The sequence below is a fragment of the Monodon monoceros genome, unplaced genomic scaffold (genome assembly GCF_005190385.1).
Source record: "Monodon monoceros isolate NGI ecotype Baffin Bay Population unplaced genomic scaffold, NGI_Narwhal_1 Super_Scaffold_5, whole genome shotgun sequence".
In the NCBI taxonomy this organism is placed as follows: Eukaryota; Metazoa; Chordata; class Mammalia; order Artiodactyla; family Monodontidae; genus Monodon; species Monodon monoceros.
Window position 1 is genome coordinate 93,130,467 of NW_021703782.1, and position 24,249 is coordinate 93,154,715.

The following is a 24,249-nucleotide window of genomic DNA, read 5'->3' on the forward strand; positions in this document are numbered from 1 at the left end:
AGTAGGTCTGGCACTGGGCCCAGATATAGATATTTTTTAAATGTTCCACAGGTGATTCTAAAGTGTATCTCTCTGTTGAGAACTGATAGTCTGGATCAGTACTTTGCAAACTTGAATATGCAAATGAATCACCTGGGATCTTGGTTAAATGTGGGTTCTGATCCAGTAAGTGTGGACTGAGGCCTGAGATTCTGTATTTCATAGGACTGCTGCTGCTGCTTCACGCATCCCACTTTGAGTAATAAGAATCTAGATGGTCTGTGAAGTTTATTGGATTGCCCATTCATTCGTCCATCCATTCATTCATTCATGCATCATCAACACGTAAAATGGGGAGTGGGGAGAGGTGAGGCTAGAGGGAGAGACAAAGCTCAGCGTCTTCCAGGGCTACAGAATTTGGGCTTTATCTGGAGGGCAGTGGGGAGCCACGTCAAGGTTTTAAGCCGAGGAGTGACAGGGTCAGATTTGCATTTAGAAGACTCCTCTGACAGGGCACAGAGAAGCAGCAGAGGGGCGTGGACCACGGCTGGGAGGTCAGCATCGATCCCAGTGCTAGATGTCATGGTCTTGAGGCAGGTGGTGGTAAGTGGAGACGGTGAGAGTGGATTCTTTTCTTTCTTTTTAATCAACTTTATTTTTCAGAGTAGTTTTAGGAACTGAGAGGAAAGTACAGAGAGTTCCCAATACTTCCTGTCCCTGCGCACATATAACCTCCCCCAGTGGAAAGATTCTTTAGATTTTACGAGAGACCATCAAGGAGGATTTGGTGATTGGCCGTGGGGTGGCAGTGAAGAGAGAACGATACCCAGGTCTCTGGTTCGGGCGGGTGGTGGCATCACTGATACAGAGACTCTGAGAGGAGGAATGGACTTGGGGGAAGGTCAGGAGTTCAGTTTGGGGTCCACTGACTTGGGAGCACTGGTGGGATATCTGGAAGGAGGTATCCATGTCCGTGCCTGGGCTCCAGCCACACGGGTGTCCTCTCTGTCCCCCAGGGTGCTCGCCTTCCTGGCTCGGGACCTTTGCCTGTGCTGTTTGCTCCCTCATGAGCTCGTCCCTGCCCACTGAGCAGATTTTAGCCTCAGTGTCCTTCCACAGGGTGGCCCTTCCCACACGCCCCTTTATTCTCTCACGGGACCTTACAGTTTTCCTTCACTATGGATCAGTGTTTTTCAAACTGTTTCTGTGGGTGATGACTTGGTTCATGCCAGGCCTTCCTCTCCAGTCTGTAAGCTCCATCAGGACAGGGATCACGTCTTTCTTATTCTTGTCTCCACAGAGCCTAGAACATTCTGAGAAAGGACAGGTCTGGGCTGGCAGCGGGCACTGGGTGTTGTCCATGATCAGATGGTACAGATGGTGCTTGTTGCCTGGGGAGTTGGATGAGTGCTCGAGGGAGCATGCGGGCCTGAGGTGAGAGGGGGCTGGAGCAGTTTCCAGTGAACAGGACACATGCCGAGAGGCCGGCGATGCAGCGGAGAAGGGGGGGTCATTGGCTAGTCGGAGGAAACCCAGGGAAGGAAATGTCAAAGCGGGCCGTGCTGCGGTGGTTGCGGCTGCCGCCTGTGGAGTGCTTGTGTACCGGCACGGTGCCGAGCTCTGGGTGTACATCATTCCTCGCACAGCATCCTGTGTTACGGCTAAGGAAACTGGGGCCCAGAGAGGTTACCCCCGAGGTCACCTAGCCAGTAAGTGTGAAGTGGGCGACAGTATCCAGAGCTCTCCCCGCTGTAAGGTGCTGCCTCCGTTCTCCTGGACTTTGCCAAACTTGTTGCAGTGGGGGCGGGGAAGGAGGACAGCCTGGAGGCCCCTGTGGCAGGGCGGTGGCTTCAACCTCTGGGTGTCAAGAAGCCAGGCCTGAGGAGCTGACTGAGGCTGGGCAGGGGTTCCTGGAAGCCGGCATCGAGCCAGAGACCCAGAGGCATGCCAAACTTGAAGGAGCAACCCCGTCTCAAAAGGCAAGCCTGGAGGTCAAATGGCCATGTGGGAATTCTAGTAGCCTGTCTCCCTTTCTCCGACGACTTTCCATTTCACAGAGCACTTTCCTGTCCTTTCTCAGGCTTGGTCCCCAGAAGTGATAGTCTGGGATCACACAGCTAGCAAATGACGGGGTCAGGATTCCAGCCCAGGTCTTCCGGCATTATGTCCAGGGCTCTTTCTGAAAAATCCTTTGTAAGGGCCACCCTGAGATGGAGGGAAACGCCAGTTCACCCCCCACCCCCTGACCTCCACCAGCCCGGCCCAGCCCAGCCCAGTGCAGGAAGTGGTTTCTGAGGGCAGTTGAGGAGCGCGGCATCTGTGGTAGATGTGATGAGTCATCTCAGAGTGCGAGCTGCAGGTTGACTCTGGGGTCGGTTGACTCTGGGGTCATCTGACCCGGCTCCACGCTTAGTAGTTGTGTGACATTGGGCAAGTTATTTTCAGCAGCCTGCCACCACCCTCAACCCCAATAGCAGGTGGGGGTCTAGGGCCCAGGGGACATAGCTGGTGTGAGCAGGCCTCTGGATGTCACACCTGTCACCCTTCCCCAGCCCGTTCCGAGCCCTGGATTGCGCTGGGGAGAGGATCTGATTATGTCGTAAACAGAGGCTCCATTTAGAGGGCCTGGTTCATTTCCTGAGTGCTTCTAGCAGGCGAGACATGCACAGAATTAGCCCTGGTCCAGCCAAGCCAAAGAAGTGATGGATGGGAGAGATATACACACTCCCCGCAGAAGAGGGGCAGCTGCATGGAGCGCTCGGACCCAGGGCCCTGGGCCAGCAGGCTGGTCTCTGGGGCGCCTTGGCTGGAGTGCTGGATTCTTGTCACTCCAAGCTGCTGTAACGGCTGCCTAACTGGCTGTCCCCAGCTGCCTGCACTTTCTCCATGAGAGCGCTCACCACACTCATTAAGACCAATTGTCTAACCTCTGTTTTTCTGCTCAGCTGAGGGCAGGGACTGTGTCTGACTTGTCCTCTGCTGTCCCCATCCCCACCCCAGGGCCTAACTCAGTACTTGGAGAATGAATGACTGCGTGTATGCATGCCATGTCCCCGTCCTCGCGCCACACCTGCTCACACCACCCAGGGCAGCTTCACGTAGTACGGCTCTGCCCGTGTCATTCCCTCGCTCACAGGACGATCCCACGCCCGGCATCCATTCTGTACTATGGCTCTCATCTTTATTTCTTTTCCTGTCCTAATTCTCCTACTTGCCACCCTCTCCCCCAAGGTTTCAGAGGCCCCTTCCCCCCGCCAGGTACCCGATGCCGCCCTAGCTTTCCCAGGAACACAGGCCTGACCACAGCGGCTCAGGTGCTCACACAAGCCCCGTCCAGGAGCACAGGTTGGAACCGATGAGCTCTGGTCCTTGTTTGCCAGTGTCTGCCCTGTGGCAGATGGGCCTGGGGGAGGGGCCTCCAGCAGTGCTCACAGCCTGCTCCCCTCCCTCTAGACCCCTGGGGCCCCAAACCGTTGTGTGTAAGGGTCCAAGGAAGTGGGGAGAGACCGTTGGCTGGGAGGCAGGAGTTCTAATACTGAACCAGCCTTGGATTTCTTAGGTAATTTCCTTAGCCCCTGGGACCTCAGTTTCCCTATCTCTAAGATAAGCCTAGACTAATAATAGCTCCCACTTTATCAGATGCTTCTCTGGGGCTGGGCCCTGTGAAGAACACTAACTCAGTCCTGTGAGTCTGGTGTGATATCATGGCACGGCTGGGAAATGACACCGCTGGAATCAAAACCCAAGTCCACCTCTGGCAGTCTGAGCAGGAACGGCCGGGCGCTCTGAGAGCCCTCGGTCCTGGGTGGTTTCTCAGCGTCCCTGGGGCGGGGCCTCTCTGGGGACAGAGGCACTTCCCCTCCTGGCTTTGTTTGGCTTGGCCTCGGTTTGGGGCAGGATTGGCAGGGGCAGGCTGACTTGCATTTCTGGTTTTGGGTCTGTTGCTGCACTTTCCCTAGGGGCGAGGTGCGGGGGCAGGCTCAGCGCAGTCACTGCTGGTACAGGCCTGAGCCCCCCACCCCCACCCCCCAGGAAAGGGGAAGTGCAGCCTGCTCCCCTCTCAGGGCCCAGTGCCAGGCCCCGAGGGCACTGATTGCTGCTTCCCTAGTCCATCCTTCCAGATGGAGGGGTCTGGCGGTGGGTGTGGGGGGGGAGGTGAGAGAGTGTAGGGCACCAGGGAGCTGGCTGCCGAAGTTTGTTTTTCTCGAGGGAGAAGGCTCCCTGGTGGGTGGGAGACGAAGGGGGACTGGGCTGCTCTGGGGACTGAGATCCAAAGTGGGCTTGGGAAGAAGGAGCCAGAGGCCAGGCTTTAACCCCAGCTTAGCCCTGGGTTTTTTGTTTGTTTGTTTGTTTTTAGCCTTGGGTTTATGGGCGCCTTGGGGCAAGTCCCTAGGTCACTGTCCAGGCTGGGCCCTCTGTCTTCCTGTCAGTGCAGTGGAGGATCTCTCTGACCCCCTGGGAACAAACTAAGGTTCCCAGATGAGATTCCTGGATTGGGGCTCCTGGCATCACAATTGCCAGCTTTGACTCTGGGAGTTTGACCGTCTGCTTGCAGGGGTCCATGGGAAAGATGTGTCACTGTTTGAGGTTCGTGGCCGTTGTTTTAATCACCATGACTACCACCACCATCATCCCATTTCAGAGCTTTGGACTTTTTATAGTCTACTCTCCTGGTGTGTCACTTGGGTACGTTGTTTATCCCATTTCATAGGTGGAGAGCCTGAGGCCCAGAGGGTTTAGGGACTGGCTTATCCTGGCCCCGTTGTGTGATTCTAGGTTGGCCCCTGCTCCTTTCTGGGCCTCAGCCTCCCCATCTGTGCAGTGGAGATTTGGGCTCGCTGAAGTTCCAGGGTCTGAGGCAATGAGGTCCAAGGGGTTCCTGGGTGGAGCTGTCTTCATCCTGGAGCTGCAGGCAGGATTTCCAGGGGAGGAAGTCCTCCTGGTGAGTGGGCACCTGTCTTTGGCTGTGCCTGGGAACCAGACCCTGGCCAGATGGTCCTAGAGTCCTCTGAGGCTTCCCCTCCTGGCTCAGCAACTCTCTCTGCACCCCACCGCCCAGGGTGGTGGATGGGCAGAAACTTTCACTGTCACCCTCCCAGGCGACGCTCTTACCCACACCGGGCTTTCACATCCGCTCTGCTGCTCCCAGACAACACTGTGACCTCTGACACGTGTGTGCAGCACCCTGCAGCTGCCCCGACCTGTGGCTGGGCCACTTATTCCCAGATGTGAGGCCTGGCTGGTCCAGGGCTTAAAAGAATTCCCAGCTGCAGGCATAGCCTTTCAGTCTCTGGCAGCTGTGCAGTGGTGCATAAGTTGCTGCTCTCTGGGCTCATCTTCCTCATCGATCAAATGGGCATTTGTGGTCTTTACAGTAAGACCTCTTCACATATGTGCTGAGGTCTTTAGCCCTGAAATTTTCCACCTCTGCATGTGTGTGCGTGCGCACGTGTGCGTGTGCGTGTGCGTGCGTAACTGTATAGTTCCCAGGGATGTGCGGCATCTTTCTCTTTCATTAGTTCTAGGTGCTGTGGCCTCTTCATAGACGAAACCCGGGCTCTGAGTAGTTCTAGGTCCAGCATTCCAAGTCCTTAACTGTGATGAGGGACCCAACCTAGCCCAGGCCTGACCGACTTTCCCGTGTGGTTATGACACTGAGACACCCCTGACTTTCTCTGAGCCCCAGTCTTCCTGTGAGATAGCTGCTTTTCACACTCCATCAAGGGCACCATTTTTCCCTTTGCAAATGAAATCTGCAGGAACCCAGCAAAAACTCCAAGGGTTCTGTGTGAGGCAGGAAATGCTTCCTTTTTTGTATGTGGAACTTCTGAGGTTCCTCCAAACACAGTTTCAAAAGCACTGGGTGGATGATCCCTCAGTGAAGTTCCATGTGTCTGTGACATATGTCTAGTCCAGGTGTGAGCAAATATTTTGAAGTTCTGGTTTTATTCCAGTTTATTAGTTTCAGAAAGATCTAAACATTCAGAGCAAGTTCTAATTTGAATGACTCACTAAGGTTTTTTAAAACCTTTGGTTCAGGTAGAAGATATCCTTTGGCTGGGTCCAGGATTCTCCCACTTGGTGATTGCTCTGGCTTGGGGCTTGGTTTGATTCTGGCCCATGAAGGCAAAGGCTGTCTAGCTCCTCATTTATTCACAGAGTGACTTACTCACAGAGGGACCATGACATTTCCCTTAGAGGGCCACTGGGAAGATTACATAAGAGGGGTTTACTCTGCCATGGCCCCTGGCATATGGTAGGAGCCAGATAATGGTAACTAACCTCTCCCTCTTCTCCTGTAAATGACCAACCATGTTTTGATGGATCAGAAGTTTCCAGCAAGGAAATAAGGGTAGGAGCCCATATTCAGTTACGCCAAAGGGACTGTCAGGTTTCCATGTGGCACTTTGGCTTTCACAGTGTAGAGTGTGGGGTTTGGGTCACTGCTTGATTTTGTTTCAATCTCTGTGACATTGGCTTGTGCACAGTAGCCTCCACTTGTGAGCCTTCCTCATTTTCTCTTTATTTCACAGATGTTTGAGACAGAGGCAGATGAGAAGAGGGAGATGCCCTTGGAAAGGAAGGGGCCGGGTGCTGAGGACCCCTCACCCAGCAAGGACCCCTGTCGTGGCCAGGATCCTCCTCCAGGACAAGACCTTCCACCCAAAGAAGACTCCTCTTCCAGCCGGGAACCCTCTGCTGGCCCAGAATCACCAACCAGCAAAGACTCACCTTCCTGTAAAGAATCCCCTCCGGGCCAGGAACCCTTGCCAAGCAAGGACTCCTCACCATGCCAGGAACACCCTACAGCCCCAGCCTTCTCTCCATGCCAGGACCTTCCTGCTGGGCAAGAATCCTCTCCCAGCCAAGACCCTCTAATCAGCAAAGACCTCCCTGACATCCAGGAACCCCCTGCCCAGGGCCTTCTGCCCCGTCAAGACCTGCCCGCGAGCCAGGACTCCCTGGCAGCTGAGCCCCTTGCTAAGGAGACCACGAGCTCTGGGGACCCACCAGCAGCCACAGGAGACTCGCCTGTGGCCTCCAGGCCAAACTTCGTGATCCCCGAGGTCCGGCTGGATAGCACCTACAGTCAGAAGGCAGGGGCGGAGGGGGGCAGCTCGGGCGATGAGGAAGATGCAGAGGAGGCTGAGGAGGGCGAGGAGGGAGAGGAGGACGAGGACGAGGACACAAGTGATGACAACTGTGGAGAGCGTGGTGAGGCCAAGCGCAGCAGCATGATCGAGACGGGCCAGGGTGCGGAGGGAGGCCTCTCGCTGCGCGTGCAGAACTCGCTGCGGCGACGGACGCACAGCGAGGGCAGCCTGCTGCAGGAGGCCCGCGGGCCCTGCTTCGCCTCCGACACTACCTTGCACTGCTCAGATGGAGAGGGCACTGCGTCCACCTGGGCCATGCCTTCGCCCCGCACCCTCAAGAAGGAACTGGGCCGCAATGGTGGCTCAATGCACCACCTTTCCGTCTTCTTCACAGGACACAGGAAGGTAACGGGGCCAAGGGTGGAGGGGGAGTGGGTACATGACAGGGTGGGGTGGAGGGAGCGTGCATCCAGGAGCTGCAGGGAATGAGCCTTTGCTTTGTCCCACCTCTGTTCTTCTCTCAGCCTTCCAATGAGCCTTCCACCCATTTGACAGAGGATAAAACTGAGGGCCAGAGGGACCAAGAGGGCAGAACCTGGACTTAAACCCAGGACTTTATGACTCCAGATATTCTTACAGCTCCATTGTACTGGGGGAACCCACAGAAAGTAGAGCAGGTGTATTTGGATCTAAAAGATCCAACATCATAACTGGAGAAATAGTTATAATTTACACTTGGTCCAGGCCTAGCCAGACTAGAAATCTATCAGCCAACAAGCATGACAACACATATTTCCTCTGTGCTGGCATTACTCTAAGCGATTTACAGGAACTCATTAACTCTCACAACAGCCCTGTGAGGTAGACACTGTTGTGAGGAAACTGAGGCACTGGGAGGTTATGTGATTTGCACCGGGTCGCACGATTTATAAAAGTCTGAATCAGAACTAGAATGTGGCTCCAGGGCTGGAGCTCTTAACCACTGTGCCCTTTGCCTCTTGCAAATGTTTAGAAATAGATGAGTAAGTGTTGATTGATTTCCTGCTGTGGGCCAGGCCCTGTGCTCTGTGCGACAGCAGGGGGCCACACAAATGTGTGAGGCTGATCTCAGCCCGTGAGGAATGCTTTTTCCGTGTGGGCCCCGAAGGTGGCCTAACAGTGGAAAGATTGCATCACGGCCTTGAAGCCCGTTAGCCAGCTTGAGCCTGGGCTCTGTCCCTTACTAACTGTGTGGCCTTGGGTGAGTCACTCAGCTCTTCTGAGCCTTAGTGTCTTCTCTGAAAAGCAGAGATGAATAGCACTCACATCCCATGGTGGTTGAGGGTGAACCCAAAGAGCCCAGCGCCTGACGACATTCGTGCAGGCGCCAGGCGAATGCTGTGGAGGTGCTCACAGCCAGTGTGGTGCAAGGTGTTGTTATGACAACTGTTGTGAGGCCAGGCAGGTGCAGATTCAGGGAGGAGAGACCCCAGGGCCTAGGGGCACGAGGGAAGGCTTCTGGCAAAAGATGCTCCTCAGCCTGGCCTTGAAGGTTGGGCAGGTTTAGAATAAACAAAGAGGATGAGGTAGGCATTCTGTGAAAGACCATGACCTGGACAAAACTGTCTGTAGAAGTCAGTTTAGCTAGAACAAGGGATTTCTACAGTGCAGGGATGGTAGATGGGTGGCACTCATTCTGCCATTTCTGACTCCAAACCCATGGCAGACATGACTAATGGATTCCAGCACATTTCCCCACCAAGCTGGGACATGGCCTCAGAAACCTTCTTAGCTTCTCAGCCACTAGCAATAAGGCCTCTGGGCACGTGGGAGGACACCTTCTGCTGAAAGGTGGCTGGGCTGGAAGGGCCGGTTGGGGCCCTCTAGAAAAGGGCCTTAAACTTTGTATCCAGGAATTGGAACTAAATCCCAAAGGAATGGGGACTGGGTCTGTTTCCTCATCTGTAAGCACTTTGATGTGCTCCAAAATCATCAGGGGAATAGGTTATTTATTTATTTATTTTTAACATCTTTATTGCAATATAATTGCTTTACAATGGTGTGTTAGTTTCTGCTTTATAACAAAGTGAATCAGCTATACATATACATATATCCCCATATATCCTCCCTCTTGTGTCTCCCTCCCACCCTCCCCATCCCACCCCTCTAGGTGGTCACAAAGCACTGAGCTGATCTCCCTGTGCTATGTGGCTGCTTCCCACTAGCTATCTGTTTTACATCTGGTAGTGTATATATGTCCATGCCACTGTCTCACTTCGTCCCAGCTTACCCTTCCCCCTCCCCGTGTCCTCAAGTCCATTCTCTACGTCTGTGTCTTTATTACTGTCCTGCCCCTAGGTTCTTCAGGACCTTTTTTTTTTTTGTTAGATTCCATATACATGTGTTAGCATACGGTATTTGTTTTTCTCTTTCTGACTTACTTCACTCTGTATGACAGACTCTAGGTCCATCCACCTCACTACAAATAACTCAATTTCGTTTCTTTTTATGTAATGTTGGAGTAATATTCCATTGTATATACGTGCCACATCTTCTTTATCCATTCGTCTGTCAGTGGTCACTTAGGTTGCTTCCGTGTCCTGGCTATTGTAAATAGAGCTGCAGTGAACATTGTGGTACATGACTTTTTGAATTATGGTTTTCTCAGGGTATATGCCCAGCAGTGGGATTGCTGGGTCATATGGTAGTTCTATTTTTAGTTTTTTAAGGAACCCCCATACTGTTCTCCATAGTGGCTGTATCAGTTTACATTCGCACCAGCAGTACAAGAGGGTTCCCTTTTCTCCACACCCTTTCCAGCATTTATTGTTTGTAGATTTTTTGATGATGGCCATTCTGACTGGTGTGAGGTGATACCTCATTGTGGGTTTTTTTTTTTTTTTTGCGGTACGCGGGCCTCTCACTGCTGTGGCCTCTCCCGTTGCGGAGCACAGGCTCTGGACGCGCAGGCTCAGCGGCCATGGCTCACGGGCCCAGCCGCTCCGCAGCATGTGGGATCTTCCCAGACCAGGGCACGAACCCGTGTCCCCTGCATCGGCAGGCGGACTCCCAACCACTGCGACACCAGGGAAGCCCTACATTCGCTGCGAGGCTTACAGGATCTTTTTTAATAAATTTATTTATTCATTTATTTTGGCTGCGTTGGGTCTTTGTTGCTGTGTGCAGGCTTTCTCTAGTTGCAGCAAGCAGGGGCTACTCTTGTTGCGGTGCACAGGCTTCTCACTGTGGTGGCTTCTCTTGTTGCGGAGCACAGGCTCTAGGCTCCTGGACTTCAGTAGTTGCAGCATGCAGGCTCAGTATTTGTGGCTCGCAGGCTCTAGAGCGCAGGCCTTGTAGTCATGGCGCATGGGCTTAGTTGCTCCACGGCATGTGAGATCTTCCCAGACCAGGGCTCGAACCCGTGTCCCCTGCATTGGCAGGCAGATTCTTAACCACTGCGCCACCAGGGAAGTCCCAGACCTTGCATTTTAAACAAGCCCCTCAGGGATTGGAACGTTCCCCATAGTCTGAGTATCACCATCTTAGGCCATTTCTTGAGGCAGCTTCTATAGGAAAGAGTCCAGACCTCTGTCCTACTGAGGTGAGGCTTCAGGCTGACTCAGGCCAGGCCTGGACACTCTCCTCTGGAGGACGGCTGAAGTCTAAGGGCTTGCCGCCTACCTTGGGCCTCCCAATTTCAGTGCCCCTACCAGACCCTTCCAAGTTATGTCCCCTGGCCCCCTTGCTCCAATACAAATATTTACAGACAGATAAATTCACGTACATTCTCATGTACATTTCTAGTTCCCTAAATCCGCTGATCTCAGCTCCTGTTTTGGGGCAGATACTTCCACCTGGTAGTCCAGCAGGCCTGGGCCAGCTCTCTCCTGTCTCAGCTTCCTCCTTTGGGTGCCGAAGGTTCCCACTGGCATCCTCCCCTCCCCCACCCTCTTTTGGCCTGTAGCTTCCTTTCCTGGGCTTGAGTAACTGAGCTGGCAGGGACCTCAGAGGCTGCCACTAGCCCCTTGGTGGCTACCCTCCCACGTGGCTTCTGCTTGCCAGGCCTCAAGTCCCTCACCATCGTTCATATCCTGCTCCCTCCAGACAGCCAACTTCAGTAAGAAGCTAACCCTTGTCAGGGGGAAGTGAAGTCTAGGCTGGACAGGTACCCTGGTCTCCCTCCACCCCTCACTAGCAGTGGGCCTTGGGCAAGTCCCTAACCTTCTCTGTCCCTCAGTTTCCTCATCAGTAAAATAGGTATTACCAGAAAATAATACTGATACCTCCTTCATAGCGTTGCTGGGAAGACTAAAGAGCCTGCCTCGGGCAAAGTGTTCGGGGCAGTGTCTGGCGCTCAGCACCCGCTGGGTGCTCCATACTTGGGAATCGTGTTGACGATGATGGTGACGAAGGGGGGAGGGGGGAGGATAGCAGGAGTAGTGACGGTTCTCCCAGCATTCACTCGGCGCCTCCAGCTCCCCGTCCTAGCCTTCACTGCACTGCCGCGAGCTGGGACCAGCTGCACTCACCTTACAGCGGGGAGCCTGAGGCCTAGGGAGAAGGGTTTGTCCCAGGCCGCGTGATGATGGAGCTGGACAGTGGCCTCACCCTGTCCAGTTGTCTCTGGCTCTACCCCAGACTCTGCACACCTCTTGCTGGTGAGGGGCAGGGTGTGGGGGGATGGCAGCCGGGGGAGGTGACGGGTTTTCCTGTGACTTCCATCTTCCTGGCTTGGGCCTGGCTTTCCAGGGGGTGGTCCATGGATGCCAACAGATCACAGTTTCCAGGCAAGAGGTGAAGAGGAGAGGGATGAGGTCTTCAGGCTGTGGAGTCAGACGGGCTGCATTCATGTTTCAACTCTGTTTCCTCCCTCCTGGTCCTGAGACCTAGGCCAAGTTACGTTTTTTTCTCTGAGCTTTAGTTTTCTCTTATAAACTGGGAATGTTAAGTCTTCACGGAGTTGTCCCAGGGCTTCAAGAAGATCGCAGCATGTTGACAGCTCTGTGCCCACAGTAGTGATCCTGTCATAGAATGAGACCCAGGAGGGCCAGACAGAGCTGGCGTGGCCTCGGGCCTGTCATTGTGCTGCTGTGTGGCTAAGCTGAGGCTGGCCAGAGCGCATGCTGCCTATCACAGGGGTGACAGTCCTTATGTTACTCCTCGCCTCTTGGGTCATTCCTCCCTCTTGTACACTGAGTGATTTCTGCTGTGTATAGGACTGTCTGAACCAGACGGACCTGAGAGATGGTCCACTCGGCCACGATCATCTTATGGATGGGCTGCCTGAGGTCTAGAGAGGAAAAGGTCCCCCAGGCTTTTCCTGCGGGTCATCCCCTGAAGCTGGCCCCTTGTGCTGGGTTGCGTTGTCTCACAGTGCCCTCTGCTGCCAGACCCCCGCCTTGCCGGCTGCTCCCTGGAGGTCTGGCAGAGCAGATCCACGGGCCTGTGTCTGTCCTTTTCCTGGAAGCCGGGGGAGCTCCAAGAGTATCTTTGTCTCAGCCCACGCCGCCACCATTGAATTTCACCCCAGCCTGGCCTGGCTTGGCCCAGGATCACGGGTCATGCTTTGACAGTGAGGAGAAGAGGCTGTGGCCCCTCCCTGGCTGTGCTTCCTTCTCCCCTCCTGCAGGAAACTGGCTTGGGCAGAGGCTGTCAGCCGAGGGTGCCAGCCCTGCTGCACTAAGCTTACCACCTAGGCTGCAGGTCAGACAAGAGGTGCCTTCCAGCTCCAAGACGCGATACTACCTTCTAGCCTCCTATTTTTAAAAAGCCTAAAGGACTATTTCCTCTGTCTAAACAAATAAGTGTAGAGTTTAGCTCCAGTGTTTCTACAAGGTTCCTTGGGGTCTGCCAGGATAGTCTGGGTCAGAGAGAGCAGCCAGGTGTGGCCAGGTGGTCCCAGAAGTCAGATCAGGACCAATAGGAGAAATGAGGTGAGGCCCTGCTCACGGAAAAGCCCTCAGTCATGGGTGGGCTCTGGAGCCAGACCTGAAATTCTCTGCCACTGGCCAGCTCGGAGAGCCCAGGCGAGTTACTGGACTCCTCTGGGCCTCAGTTTCCTCAGCTGTAAACTGGGGAAAATAAACAGCAAATAGCCCTTAGAATTGTTGAGAAGGTTAAATTACAGTACGATATGGTACCATAGCACACTGCCTGGCATAGAGAAAATAACAGCAATAACCACCGTAGCTTATGGTTATTGAGCACTTCCAGTACCAGGCACTTTCGCATGTGTTCGTTAATCCTCATAACGGCCCTGTGAGGTAGGTCCAATTATTGTCCTCATCTTACAGACAAAGAAACTGAGGCACAGAGAAGGGATGTAATTTGGCTAAGGTCAATTAGCTAATAAGTGACTGAGCTAGGATTCAAATCCAGGCAGTTTAGTTTTTTATTATTATTGTTTTTTAAAGTAAATTTATTTTATCTTTGGCTGTGTTGGGTCTTCGTTGCTGCACGTGGGCTTTCTCTATTTGCGGCGAGCGGGGGCTTCTCTTCTTTGCGGTGCGGGGGCTTCTCATTGCGGTGGTTTCTCTTGTTGCAGAGCACAGGCTTTAGGCACGCGGGCTTCAGTAGTTGTGGCACACGGGCTCAGTAGTTGTGGCTTGCGGGCTCAGTTGCTCCGCGGCATGTGGGATCTTCCTGGACCAGGGCTCGAACCTGTGACCCCTGTGTTGGCAGGCGGATTCTTAACCACTGCGCCACCAGGGAAGCCCCTCAAATCCAGGCAGTTTAGCATTTAACTCTTAACCATGACTATTATTATAGTTATAATTACAATATGAATTATAATTATTCTTCCAGTCCCTGGAGGTGGCCAGGGGGCTGGGCAGGCTCCAGGGATTTCTGTCTGGAGTGAAGGGAGGGCTGAGTGGTTCTGGGTTCGCCTCCATTCGCCTTTCAGCAGGGAGGGCCATGGAGCAGAGCAGGCAGTGGGGAGCAGATGGGAAGGAGAGGCCCCTTTGTGTGCTGGGCCCTGGGCAGGCCTCGCTGCAGCTCTTGGAGACAGGAGGCTTGGGAGCCACTCTGAGGCTGGAAGTCAGAACCCTGACTCTCTGTCTCAGTTTCTTCTCTTCCTGGCACACAGCACCCCTTGGTGTGTGGGTTTCGCTAGCCGCTTTGGGGGCCGACTCCCAGGGCCAGAGTTCCCTGGCCCCTCTGTCAGGCTGATTGGTGAGGGCCCGACCCTGGAGATGACCCCCTCCCAGCAGTGGAAGGAAGAGCCCATTTCCCAGCAGTGCAGAGGCTGGGGGTGCCGGGTGGGGCGGGAGTGGTCCCCAGGCCCATTGTGTGGGGCCGATAAAGTGCGGAAGCTGAGGTTAAATGGGAGGAAGCCCAGTGCTGGCGGCCCTTTCCCACGGATGGGGGCTTCAGGCACGGCCCAGCCAGCCCAGCACAACTGTGACCTGTGTGCGTGGGGTGGCAGTGACAGCGTCCACTGGGCTGTGAATGCTGGCGGTCCCCGATTACTGAGGGCGCCCTGTGTGCCAGGTTGGGCCTTGGGGGCACAGACTTTATCCTGGTGAATCTCTCAACAGCGGGTTGGGTGGCCGTCACCATGCCTCTGCTAGAGCTAAAGAAGCTGAAGCTGAGAGGCCAGGAAATGTCTCCAAAGTCAGTGGCAGCAGGATCTATACCCAGGCCTGGCTGCAAGCTGTAGATCCGGAATCCCACACCACAGATGGGCGTGTGCCTGCGAGTGCACGCACACACGTGTTTCCAACCTTGGTAGGGCAGCGTTCTCAGGAAAGAGGCAGCATTTCCCCTGAGTCTTTCATTGAAGACATTCAAAATGTGCCCATCCTCTGCATTTAACTAGCAGCGTCCTCTGCGGAGAAGCACAGGCCCTGAGTTCAGACAGCCTAGATTCCAGCTGTCACTTAAAGGCTGTCACTTAACTCCTTGGGCAGGTGACTTAACTTCCCCGAGGTTCTGTTTACTTTATGGACTGGCTCTGAAGAGTAATGAGATGGTGTCTGGATAATGCCCATTCTGAGGTCTGGCCTATAGCATGAGCTCCATGAATGAAGCTATAAGTCATTCATCCATCCATCCATCCGCGGGTGGTTGCACCACTGAGGCTGGTAGCTCCCCCTGCTGCCTATATCTGGATTAAGGCCACTTTTCTTGCCAGAATTGAGAACGCAGTATTTTAAGGTTTAGCCCATCTCCTTTATTTTACAAGTGAGGAAACTGAGGCCCAGGGTATGGCTCATGAGGAGTCCGAGCTGCGATTCACATCTGGGGGCCTTCTGTCTTATCTTAGGACATAGTGTCCAAGCCCAGCCTCCCCTTAGCTCTACCTCCTCCAATATCTCAGAGCATTTCCTGTACTCCCGCTCTGGAGTGGCACTGTGGAGGCCCTGGTTTCCCCTGGAGGAGGCTGGGCACACACAGGCAGGGCGACAGAGGGCGGGCGGCCCCAGTAGAGCTGGTGGGAGCCTGGAGTGGTCTGGAGGAGGCGAGGAGTAGCAGACTGGGAGGAGGTAGAGACTGAGCAGAAGAGGAGAGAGTGTTCCAGGAAGGGGGCACAGCACAGGAAAAGGCAAGCAGGTGGGGGTGGGCTCAATGGAGCCCCGGGGAATAAAGTTGCAGGCCTTGGATCAAGCATTGAGGCCTTCAAGACACATCATTCCCAGCCTGCTTTCTCTCCCCCTTGATTCATTCATTCATTTAACAAGTATTTCTTGAGCTCCTAACGTATACCAGGCCCAGTCAAGGTGACCTAGACAGAGGTGAAGGCAGACAGAGCCCCTGCTCTGGGGAACTCACAGTCCAGTAGAGGAGACAGATTTGGAAGAGGCCATGTTGGTTATAGTGGGGACCTCACAAGGGGTGAAGGGGGCACACCCTTGGTCTAGGGGCCAAGGAGGGCTTCCCAGGTGAGGAGGCATTTAAGCAGCTTACCCGAGGTCAGGTCTTTCCTGAGGCTGGGTCTTAGGAGGAAAGGGAGGTGGGAGAGTCATAAAAGCATCCCTCATGGAAGGAATAGCACGTGCAAAGCCCGAGGTGAGGGGACCGGGCTGTGAAGACTTTCCTCTGACTAGAGGGCAGTTTGAAGAGGTTGCTGGAGTAGGGGTCGGGCTCTCCAGAGAGATAACCAAAGGAGTTGTAACTGAGGTTGTTATGGAGCTTTCTGACCAGATCCTAAGATGGTAGACCCTGCATGTCGCGTCAGGGAGTTTGGACATTATCTCGAGGGTACTCGGGAACCATGGAAAGCTTTAAGGCAAGAGAGGTGCTCTCCTGTGTGATAATTTACTTAACACACTGCTGACCAGCCCCAGGTCTATTCAAAACCTCAGAATCCTGAGTTGGTTAGTCATTATGATCTCCATTTTGAAATTTAAAGCACTAGAGGCTCAGAGAGGGACAGCAATTGGCTAAGTCACACAGTAGAATCTTCACTGAAGCTTCCTCTCTGGCCTGCCCTACTGCCATGAATGCTATGTTTCTGGTTTCTCCCACACAAGTTGTGTATCAGGAGGAGACTCCTTTGGGTGGAGGCTCTGCTAAGCCTGCCACACTCCATGGACAGACTGCTCCCTGTAGTGGGGTCTCCCCCCCTCCCCTCTTCTTCAAGGGGTGGGAGCATGGAGGTGGGAGTGGTTTGTAGGAGCTGCTGGATTCCTGAGCCTCTCTTTGCTCAGGCAGCAGCCCCTGGGTACCCAGACTGCAACGTGTCTGTGTTTTCTCTGCAGATGAGCGGGGCTGACACAGCTGGGGACGATGATGATGCCTCCCGGAAGAGAAAGAGCAAAAACCTGTACGTTGGAAAGATCCCTGGCCCTCACCGTGGGGGGGGGGGGGGGGGGGGGGGGGGCGCTCCCTGCTCCCCCCTTCGTCCTCTGCCCTCTGGCTTATTCCCCATGCCCAGTGGCCTAGGGGTAGAGGTGGAGAGAAGGGGCTGAACCCAGTCCTGCCCGAGACAGACACCCGTGAACAACGGGATCTTGGGACTTAGCAGCGGCCCCAGGGTAAGGTCACCAGGGTCCTAACCACCCAGCACTGCCCTCAGCATCCACTCAGAGTGAGGCAAGGTGCTGATTTAGTATCTGGAAGCCACAGGGAACCAAGCAGAAGCAACCAACCAAGTTGCCCTGGCCCTGTCCAGCTGCTAAGCCAAGCAGTGGCCAAGTGACCGCGACAAGTTCTTTGCTCCCTCTGAGAAAGGGCTGACCAGACTGGTCTTGGGATTCCCCTTTCTCCTCTCGAGCTCTTGCATGCTAGCAGTCTTGGGCATTGCCAGAAGGGGGTGCTGCTGGCTCAGAGAGCAGATCCGGTACCTTCGTGGCCACTCCCCTCTCCCCCCTACCCCGCTCCCGTGACCGTTTATACTTTAGATTCGATTCGGAGGTTTGTTAGAGGTGCTCATTCATTAACAGAGCGTGAGTGGTTTCTTCTCGGGTCTCTTTGTACCTCGGGCCCTGGAGACTGTGGGGGGGGCAGGGATGGGAGGAGGCAGTGAGGCACCTGGTGGCCCACAGAGGGAACCCCCTCCCTCCAGGTCCTGTAGTGCCCACCATTATGCACCAGTTGGGCTGGGGTGTGTGTATGTGTGTGTGTGTGTGTGTGTGTGTGTGTGTGTGCGCGTGTGTGGAGAACAGGAGTCCTTCCCAGGGGCCTCCTGCAACCTTCTTCCCTGACCTCGACCTTGGCTGGGGTCCACTCCCTAGAAACTCTTTCCCCAGCTTCCCCTGCCCTCTCCAGTTTCCTGCAGCAACTGTAGGCTTCTCTCACTCTGCAGCCAGGAGCAGTCACACTTTCTAGGGAAGGTAAAATGCACAAACAAAAATAATTCTTTGCACCAACCATCCGGTCCAGGCAGCATCAGAGCTGCCGTGGGTGGTGCTCCCAGGGGTGGAGCAGTGGAGGGCAGCAGAGGGCGGACATCCAGGGTGCTGGAGCTGCCCTGTTCCGCCAACTCTAGCCTTCTTTCAAAGTGGGCGCTGCCTTTTGACTGCCTGAAGTTCACATTCTTAAAAGCTTAGTCAAGGACTCTTAGAATCTGGGATGATAATAAAAATAACTTATGTTCATTGCGCTAGGCACTATTCTGTGTGCATTACATATATTATCTAATTTAACCTTTACCATAATTTTTATTTTACATTTCTTTTTTCTTATTTACTCTATTTTGCAGGTGAGTAAACTGAGGCAGAAAGAGGTTAAGTTACTTGTCCAAGGTCACAGAGCAAGGAAGTGGTAGAGTTGAGATCTGAAACCTGGCATGTTGGCTCTAAAAGTATATATAAATATACATATATTTTAAAATTTGTTTATTTATTCAGAGCCTGTTATAATTAATTAATTATTTTTTTGGTCTCGCCGTGCTGCTTATGGGATCTTAGTTCCCTGACCAGGGATTTAACCCAGGCCCCCTGCAGTGGAAGCATGGGGTCCTAACCACTGGACCACCAGGGAATTCCCATGGAGCCGGTTATTTTTAAGCTTGGCGCAGAACACCCTGAAGGAGGTCCACAGCACCCCAGCTAAGTAGCCTTTGAGCCTCTAGTGACAGGAGTCCATTCCCCAGAGGGCACTCATTCCATCTTTTCATGGCTCTGATTGGAGGAAAGTGTTCCTCTAGCTTCCTCTTGTGGGTCTCTGTTCTGCTCTCTGGGCCCACATGGGGACACATGAGGCACCTCTGAGCTCTGCCATCCTTTCTTGAGTTGCCCGTGTGGCAACCAGGGACTTCCGAGGACCTCTCCAGCTGTGCCCTGCAGCTGTGAGTCTGCCCAGCTGTGCATGTGGGAGGAAAGGCTTGTCTGGGCGGGGGCTTCAGCCTCCTCCAGCCACAGAGAAACACAGTGGTCTCTGAGCCAGCAAGGAGCCCAGGTGGATGGTGGCAGCCTGCAGGCTGGACCTCAGGCAAGCTTCTCCTGCTTCCTGGGAGCGGGCCAGGAGCAGGGCCTCTGAGACAGAGCACTGTGCCCCAGGAAGCCAGGCTTTCTCACTCCTAGCCACGCCAGGGTTCTCCGAGGGCCTTGATCCTCACCAGAGGGCTGCCAGTCCCTGGACTCCTTGGCCTTATCTCATTGGCTTGGAATCTGCTAGAGCAGGATCCCAATCTCTAATCAGCTGTCCCAGACCCTCAGGACAAGTATGAATTCGGCCTGAGCACTCTTGCCCCAGGCACTGTGCTAAAGCTTTCTGTGCATTTTCTCCTTGCCTCAAAACAGCCCCGTCAGATGGTAGGTACTATTATCACCTGTGTTTAACAGATGAGAAAATTTGACATTCAGAGAGGTTAGGTAACTTGACAAAGGGCACACAGTTGGTAACTGCTGGAGCTGGGATTTGAACCCAAGACTCTTGCTGCAGCACTGTAGCTTTTAACCTCCACCCTGGACCACTTTCCTTCCTTAAACAGGGTGTCCCATAGGTCTTAGTGCCCTTTGAAGCTTGAATAACTTCAGAAGTATGCTCCCAACTTACAAAACACATTTGAAAGTTCAATTATTCAAATTTCTTTTACACTTATTTAGCTTTGTGATTTTGATAACACATTTTTAATTTTACGCATTTAATTTTTGGTTAAGTCAGCATTTTTCATCTGTAATCAGAAGAACAGAGATCAAAAATTAAAACAAAAAATGTATTACTCAAAAGTCATAAGGCTAAATATGCAGGAAAAAATTAATTCATTTCAAATGACGTTTTTGAGAGTTTACAGGATTTGTACTTTTGACGTTATTCAAGCTTAAAACTACTGAAACTTTGTGGGACATTCTGCACGTTCATGGATGGATGTATCCAAAGCCAATGACAGGCTGAGGTGTCTTCTGGCAGGAACTATTCTCTAGGAGGTGCCCAGAGTAGGGCTCTAGGGACCAGGGGGAGGCTAACATGAGCATGAGACACTTAACCCCTTTCTAGCCAGCAGCTTGCCCAGGGCTGAAATCTGCCTGGGGGAATGGCAGGGCTGAAAATGGTTCTTGGCTAAAAATAGCCAGTCCTGCCACCCAGGTGGGCAGAGCCTCCCCCTCCCTCCTGCCTTCCCTCCCAGCAATTTGCTGACTTGTTTTCTCCTCCTTCCCAGGGAGCTGCCATGGCAACGGGGAGGCCAGTCACAAATAATGGGTCTGGCTTCCTGCCTGGGCGGGCCCCAGAGGCCGCCCCTTACAGACACATGCCCCTTTCACAGGCTCCCTCTCAGGGTTGGCCAGGAGGGATATTTTTTTCCGGCTCTGGCCCTGGTCCCTCCCATTTCCTGGCTCCTCCTGTCTGAGTCCCAGCCCAGCCTGTGCCTGGGAGTCCAGTCCTCCAGCTGGAATCCCAGCGAGCGCTCGGCTACAGCCCGCACCGTTGCTGCCTGGGACTCGGTTTGGGAACAGGAGCTTAGGGTGCTTCCAGCAGACCGTCCCAGGCAACAAGGTGGGGGGCCCTACAGCGATGCTCCGAGGCATGTACCTCACGCGGAACGGGAACCTCCAGAGGCGGCACACCATGAAGGAGTAGGTGCCCCTCACCCCAGCCTTCACCCTCCCGACCCTGAATTTGCGGCGGCCGAGTGTGCCAGGCTGACCGACCCCGTTTTCTGCTTCTGTCTCCAGAGCCAAGGACATGAAGAACAAGCTGGGCATCTTCAGGCGGCGGAACGAATCCCCTGGGGCCCAGCCAGCGGGCAAGGCAGACAAAGTGACGAAGTCATTCAAGTAGGTCCTCTCTGGCCCCCCTGGGCCCCCCTCAGACACTTACTGGCCCCTGTGGGAGCAGGGCTAGCAGTGGGGTTAGGAGAGAAGGCTGTTGGCTTGATCCGGCTCTGGGGCGATGGAGGCTCTAGTAGTGGGAGCCTGGTACCCGGCATAAGCAGCCCTCATGGGGAGATGCTGTCCTGGGAAGGATGACCAGGGTGGGGCAGAGGTGGGGATAGACGTGATGCCGGCCCCAAGAAAGGGGGTGGGCCCCCTCCTGGGCTCCCCAACCGGGCTAAGCTACTTTGTGGGCCAAGGCAGCTGACAGAGGTCACCCAGCCCTAGCCGCCCCGCTTCCCTCACTGTGCCCCTTGCCTCACCCCTCAGGCCCACCTCAGAGGAAGCACTCAAGTGGGGCGAGTCCTTGGAGAAGCTGCTGGTCCACAAATGTAAGTGGGGGCCAGCTGGCCTGTTCCCTCCCTGTGTCTCTCCCCCCTCCTCCTTTCCTCCTCTCCCAGGCCCAGAGAGTGCGTCTGGCTCTGCAGAGGTTACCTTTCCCTCTTTCCTGGGCCCAGTTAGGTGTCCCTACCATTGGGAAAGGCCGAGGCCCTTGGTCTGGCCTTGGAGCCGGCTCCTGCCAGCCCCTCCCTGTCCATGGGAGCTGGCACTGCCTGCCAGAGGCCGTTGGGACCTGTGTGCTCAGACCCATATTCCCAGAATAACAATAAACATTTCCATGTACTGAGGGCTTACACTGGGCCAAATGCGCCTGCCATCTCGTGGGTGGGAACCCCTCATCCTCACAGGGCTCCAGGAAATAAGGCTGATGATCCCCATTTGACAGATGAGGAAACTGAGGCACAGATGGGGAGTGACCTGGCCAAGGCCCACAAAGAGGCAGTGGCAGTGGTGGGACCATATCCCAGGGTTCCTGGCTCTCATGAGTGGGTCAGTTTACTAAGATCCCAGCAGCTGCACCTGAGAGGCCCCAGGAGGGTAAGCTGGGGGGCCTGAGGACAGGAGGGGCTGGTTTGGCCTCTCACCCCAGGATCTGGGCTTCTCCTACAGATGGACTAGCGGTGTTCCAAGCCTTCCTCCGCACTGAGTTTAGCGAGGAGAACCTGGAATTCTGGCTGGCATGCGAGGACTTCAAGAAGGTCAAGTCACAGTCCAAGATGGCGGCCAAGGCCAAGAAGATCTTCGCTGAGTACATCGCGATCCAGGCGTGCAAGGAGGTGGGGCTTTGCCCTGGGCCCTCGGGCCCCCATCCCCATGCCCATGGGGTGCCTGGAAGCCTCAGAGAGGAGCTCGGGAAGGGGAAGGGCCAGAGTGACTCTAGGGACCATGTGCCAGGTTGAAGAGGAAGCAGGCTGGGGCCCCGGGAAGGACAGAATCCTGACTGATAACAGAAATGGCCACTGTCGACACGCTGCTTGGTGCCAGGCACGTGTTAAGACCTTCACGTATGAGCTCTCATATTTAACCCTCATGACAACGTGTAAAATAAGTTTTAATATTATTTTCATTTTAAAAATGAGGAGACAGTCTCAGAGAGCCTAACAGGTATTGGGTGCTTCCTGTGTGCCAGCTGTGTCTGTTTAATATGGACGATCATGCTTAATTTTCACAACTCTTTGAGGAGTGTACTATTTTTTTTTTAATTTTTAAAATTAATTTTATTTATTTATTTATTGTCTGCGTTGGGTCTTTGTTGCGGTGCGCAGGCTTCTTATTGCGGTGGCTTCTCTTGTTGTGGAGCACGGGCTCTAGGCCCGTGGGCTTCAGTGGTTGTGGTGCAGAGGCTTAGTTGCTCCGCGGCATGTGGGATCTTTCCGGACCAGGGATCAAACCCGTGTCCCCTACGTTGGCAGGCAGATTCTTAACCACTGCGCCACCAGGGAAGTCTGAGGAATGTACTATTATGCTACCCTATACATAAGACCTTTGAGGCTCAGAGCACTTAAGTGATTTGCTTAAGGCCACACACCTAGATGTGGCACTACTGGGATTTGGACTTGGGCAGCCTGACCCTAGATGCAGTGATTTCGGGCCCTATAAACTCTACTACCCCTACAGCAAGTGACCGAGCCAGGACTTGATTCCGCTAACCTGCGGGCCTCCCGTCTGAACCTTAAGAGGTGGAGCAGAAGGGCTTGGGGGTGAGAGGCTGGGCAGGTCCTGTTCTGGCCCCTGGCCCCTAGGAGCAGCTTCTTGCAGGCAGCCTTGACCATGTCACCCTCTGCCTCCCAGGTAAACCTGGACTCGTACACACGGGAACACACCAAGGACAACCTGCAGAGCGTCACGCGGGGCTGCTTCGATCTGGCGCAGAAGCGCATCTTCGGGCTCATGGAGAAGGACTCGTACCCACGCTTCCTCCGCTCAGACCTCTACCTGGACCTCATTAACCAGAAGAAGATGAGTCCCCCGCTTTAAGGGCCACTGGGGTAGAGCTCAGCGTTCACACCAGGCGGACTGGGCCCCTCCCCACCTGCCTCCCTACCCCCTGCGACAGAGGAGGCAAGTGAGCCCCCAGAGGCTGTGTCCGGACAGACAGACGGACATTTGGATGAGAGGCCTGGACCAAGAGAGGCCCAGGCCACTGGAGGAGTAGAGGGACTGGCCCCGTTGGACCCCCACTGCCCTGGTACGAGGGGGCCCAAGGGCCCTGGCAGGTTAGGGGCCCTGGCTGAGCCAGATCTGGAGCTGCTGCTTCCTGCTGCGGAGACTTCGCAATGACCAGGTTCCTTAAAGAACTGGCTGATGGGCAGGGGGCCGAGGCCTGGGCCCTGGGGCTCTCCGGGGGGGGGTCACTCAGACTCACAGCTCAGACCCCCGCCTTGAGTTTTATTTATTTAAGCAGCAGTCGGATGCTTGGCACCTCGTCCTGTAACAGGAAACCTTTGCCTCGTCAGTTTTCCTAACTTACAAGTGCAATATTTTAACCAACGCCTTGTGAAAAGCCACCTTGCGAAGAAGGTGGGCACCATTTTCCAGTTTCAGGGGATCTGCTGGTCCCGAGCCCCAGTGGCGGATAGCTGGGCCTGCTGGACTGACAAGGCCCAGAGGGGCGGGGACTGCAGTCTGACCTCACACCAAAATCCAGCACCCCTGAGTGAGGGGTCCCCCGGGGCCTCTGGGAAAGCATGGCACCCTCAGACCACACAGCGGCCGAGTTCAGGAGCAAATAAAAGCCCTGTGTTATTTTTTGTTCTTGACCCTTTCTCTGTGTTCCTGGTTTCAAGGCTTCCCAGGGTGACGGGCTGGGACGGTTGCTGGGTGGGCTGTCAATCCAGCTTCTTCTCCTCTCTTGCCATCCCTGACAACCGCCTCCTCTGTGCCAGGTGCTCTGCCAGGCTTGTTCTACTTACCATCTCATCTTCACTGCGAGCCTGGGAGGTGGGGGTTATCCCCGTTTTACACATGAGGCAGGTGAAGCCCAGGCAGGTAAGGTGACTTGTCCAAGGTCACACAGCCGGCAAGTGGCAGAGACAGGGTTCAGCCTAAGCCCACCTGGCTGCAAAGCCTGCTCTCTGGGTTGTCGTCCTCTACCAGCT

At 54.4% G+C, this 24,249-nt stretch overlaps 1 protein-coding gene across 8 annotated transcripts in view; it reads left to right on the top strand.

Annotated features, from left to right (window-relative positions):
- Positions 1 to 23,915, top strand: part of RGS3 (regulator of G protein signaling 3) — a 140,999-nt gene extending 117,084 nt beyond the window's left edge. For 7 of the 8 annotated variants that reach the window (XM_029201403.1, XM_029201404.1, XM_029201405.1 and 4 more), the window contains 6 exons: positions 6,513 to 7,478; positions 16,754 to 16,818; positions 20,612 to 20,713; positions 21,080 to 21,141; positions 21,761 to 21,927; positions 22,943 to 23,915. In XM_029201403.1, coding sequence (XP_029057236.1) covers positions 6,513 to 7,478; positions 16,754 to 16,818; positions 20,612 to 20,713; positions 21,080 to 21,141; positions 21,761 to 21,927; positions 22,943 to 23,128 — 1,548 coding nt within the window. In that variant the 3' untranslated portion in view covers positions 23,129 to 23,915. Of the gene's footprint in view, positions 1 to 6,512; positions 7,479 to 16,753; positions 16,819 to 20,127; positions 20,513 to 20,611; positions 20,714 to 21,079; positions 21,142 to 21,760; positions 21,928 to 22,942 lie in introns of those variants that run through there. The other variant, XM_029201411.1, reaches the window with a different exon arrangement.
- The last annotated feature ends 334 nt before the right edge of the window (positions 23,916 to 24,249 follow it).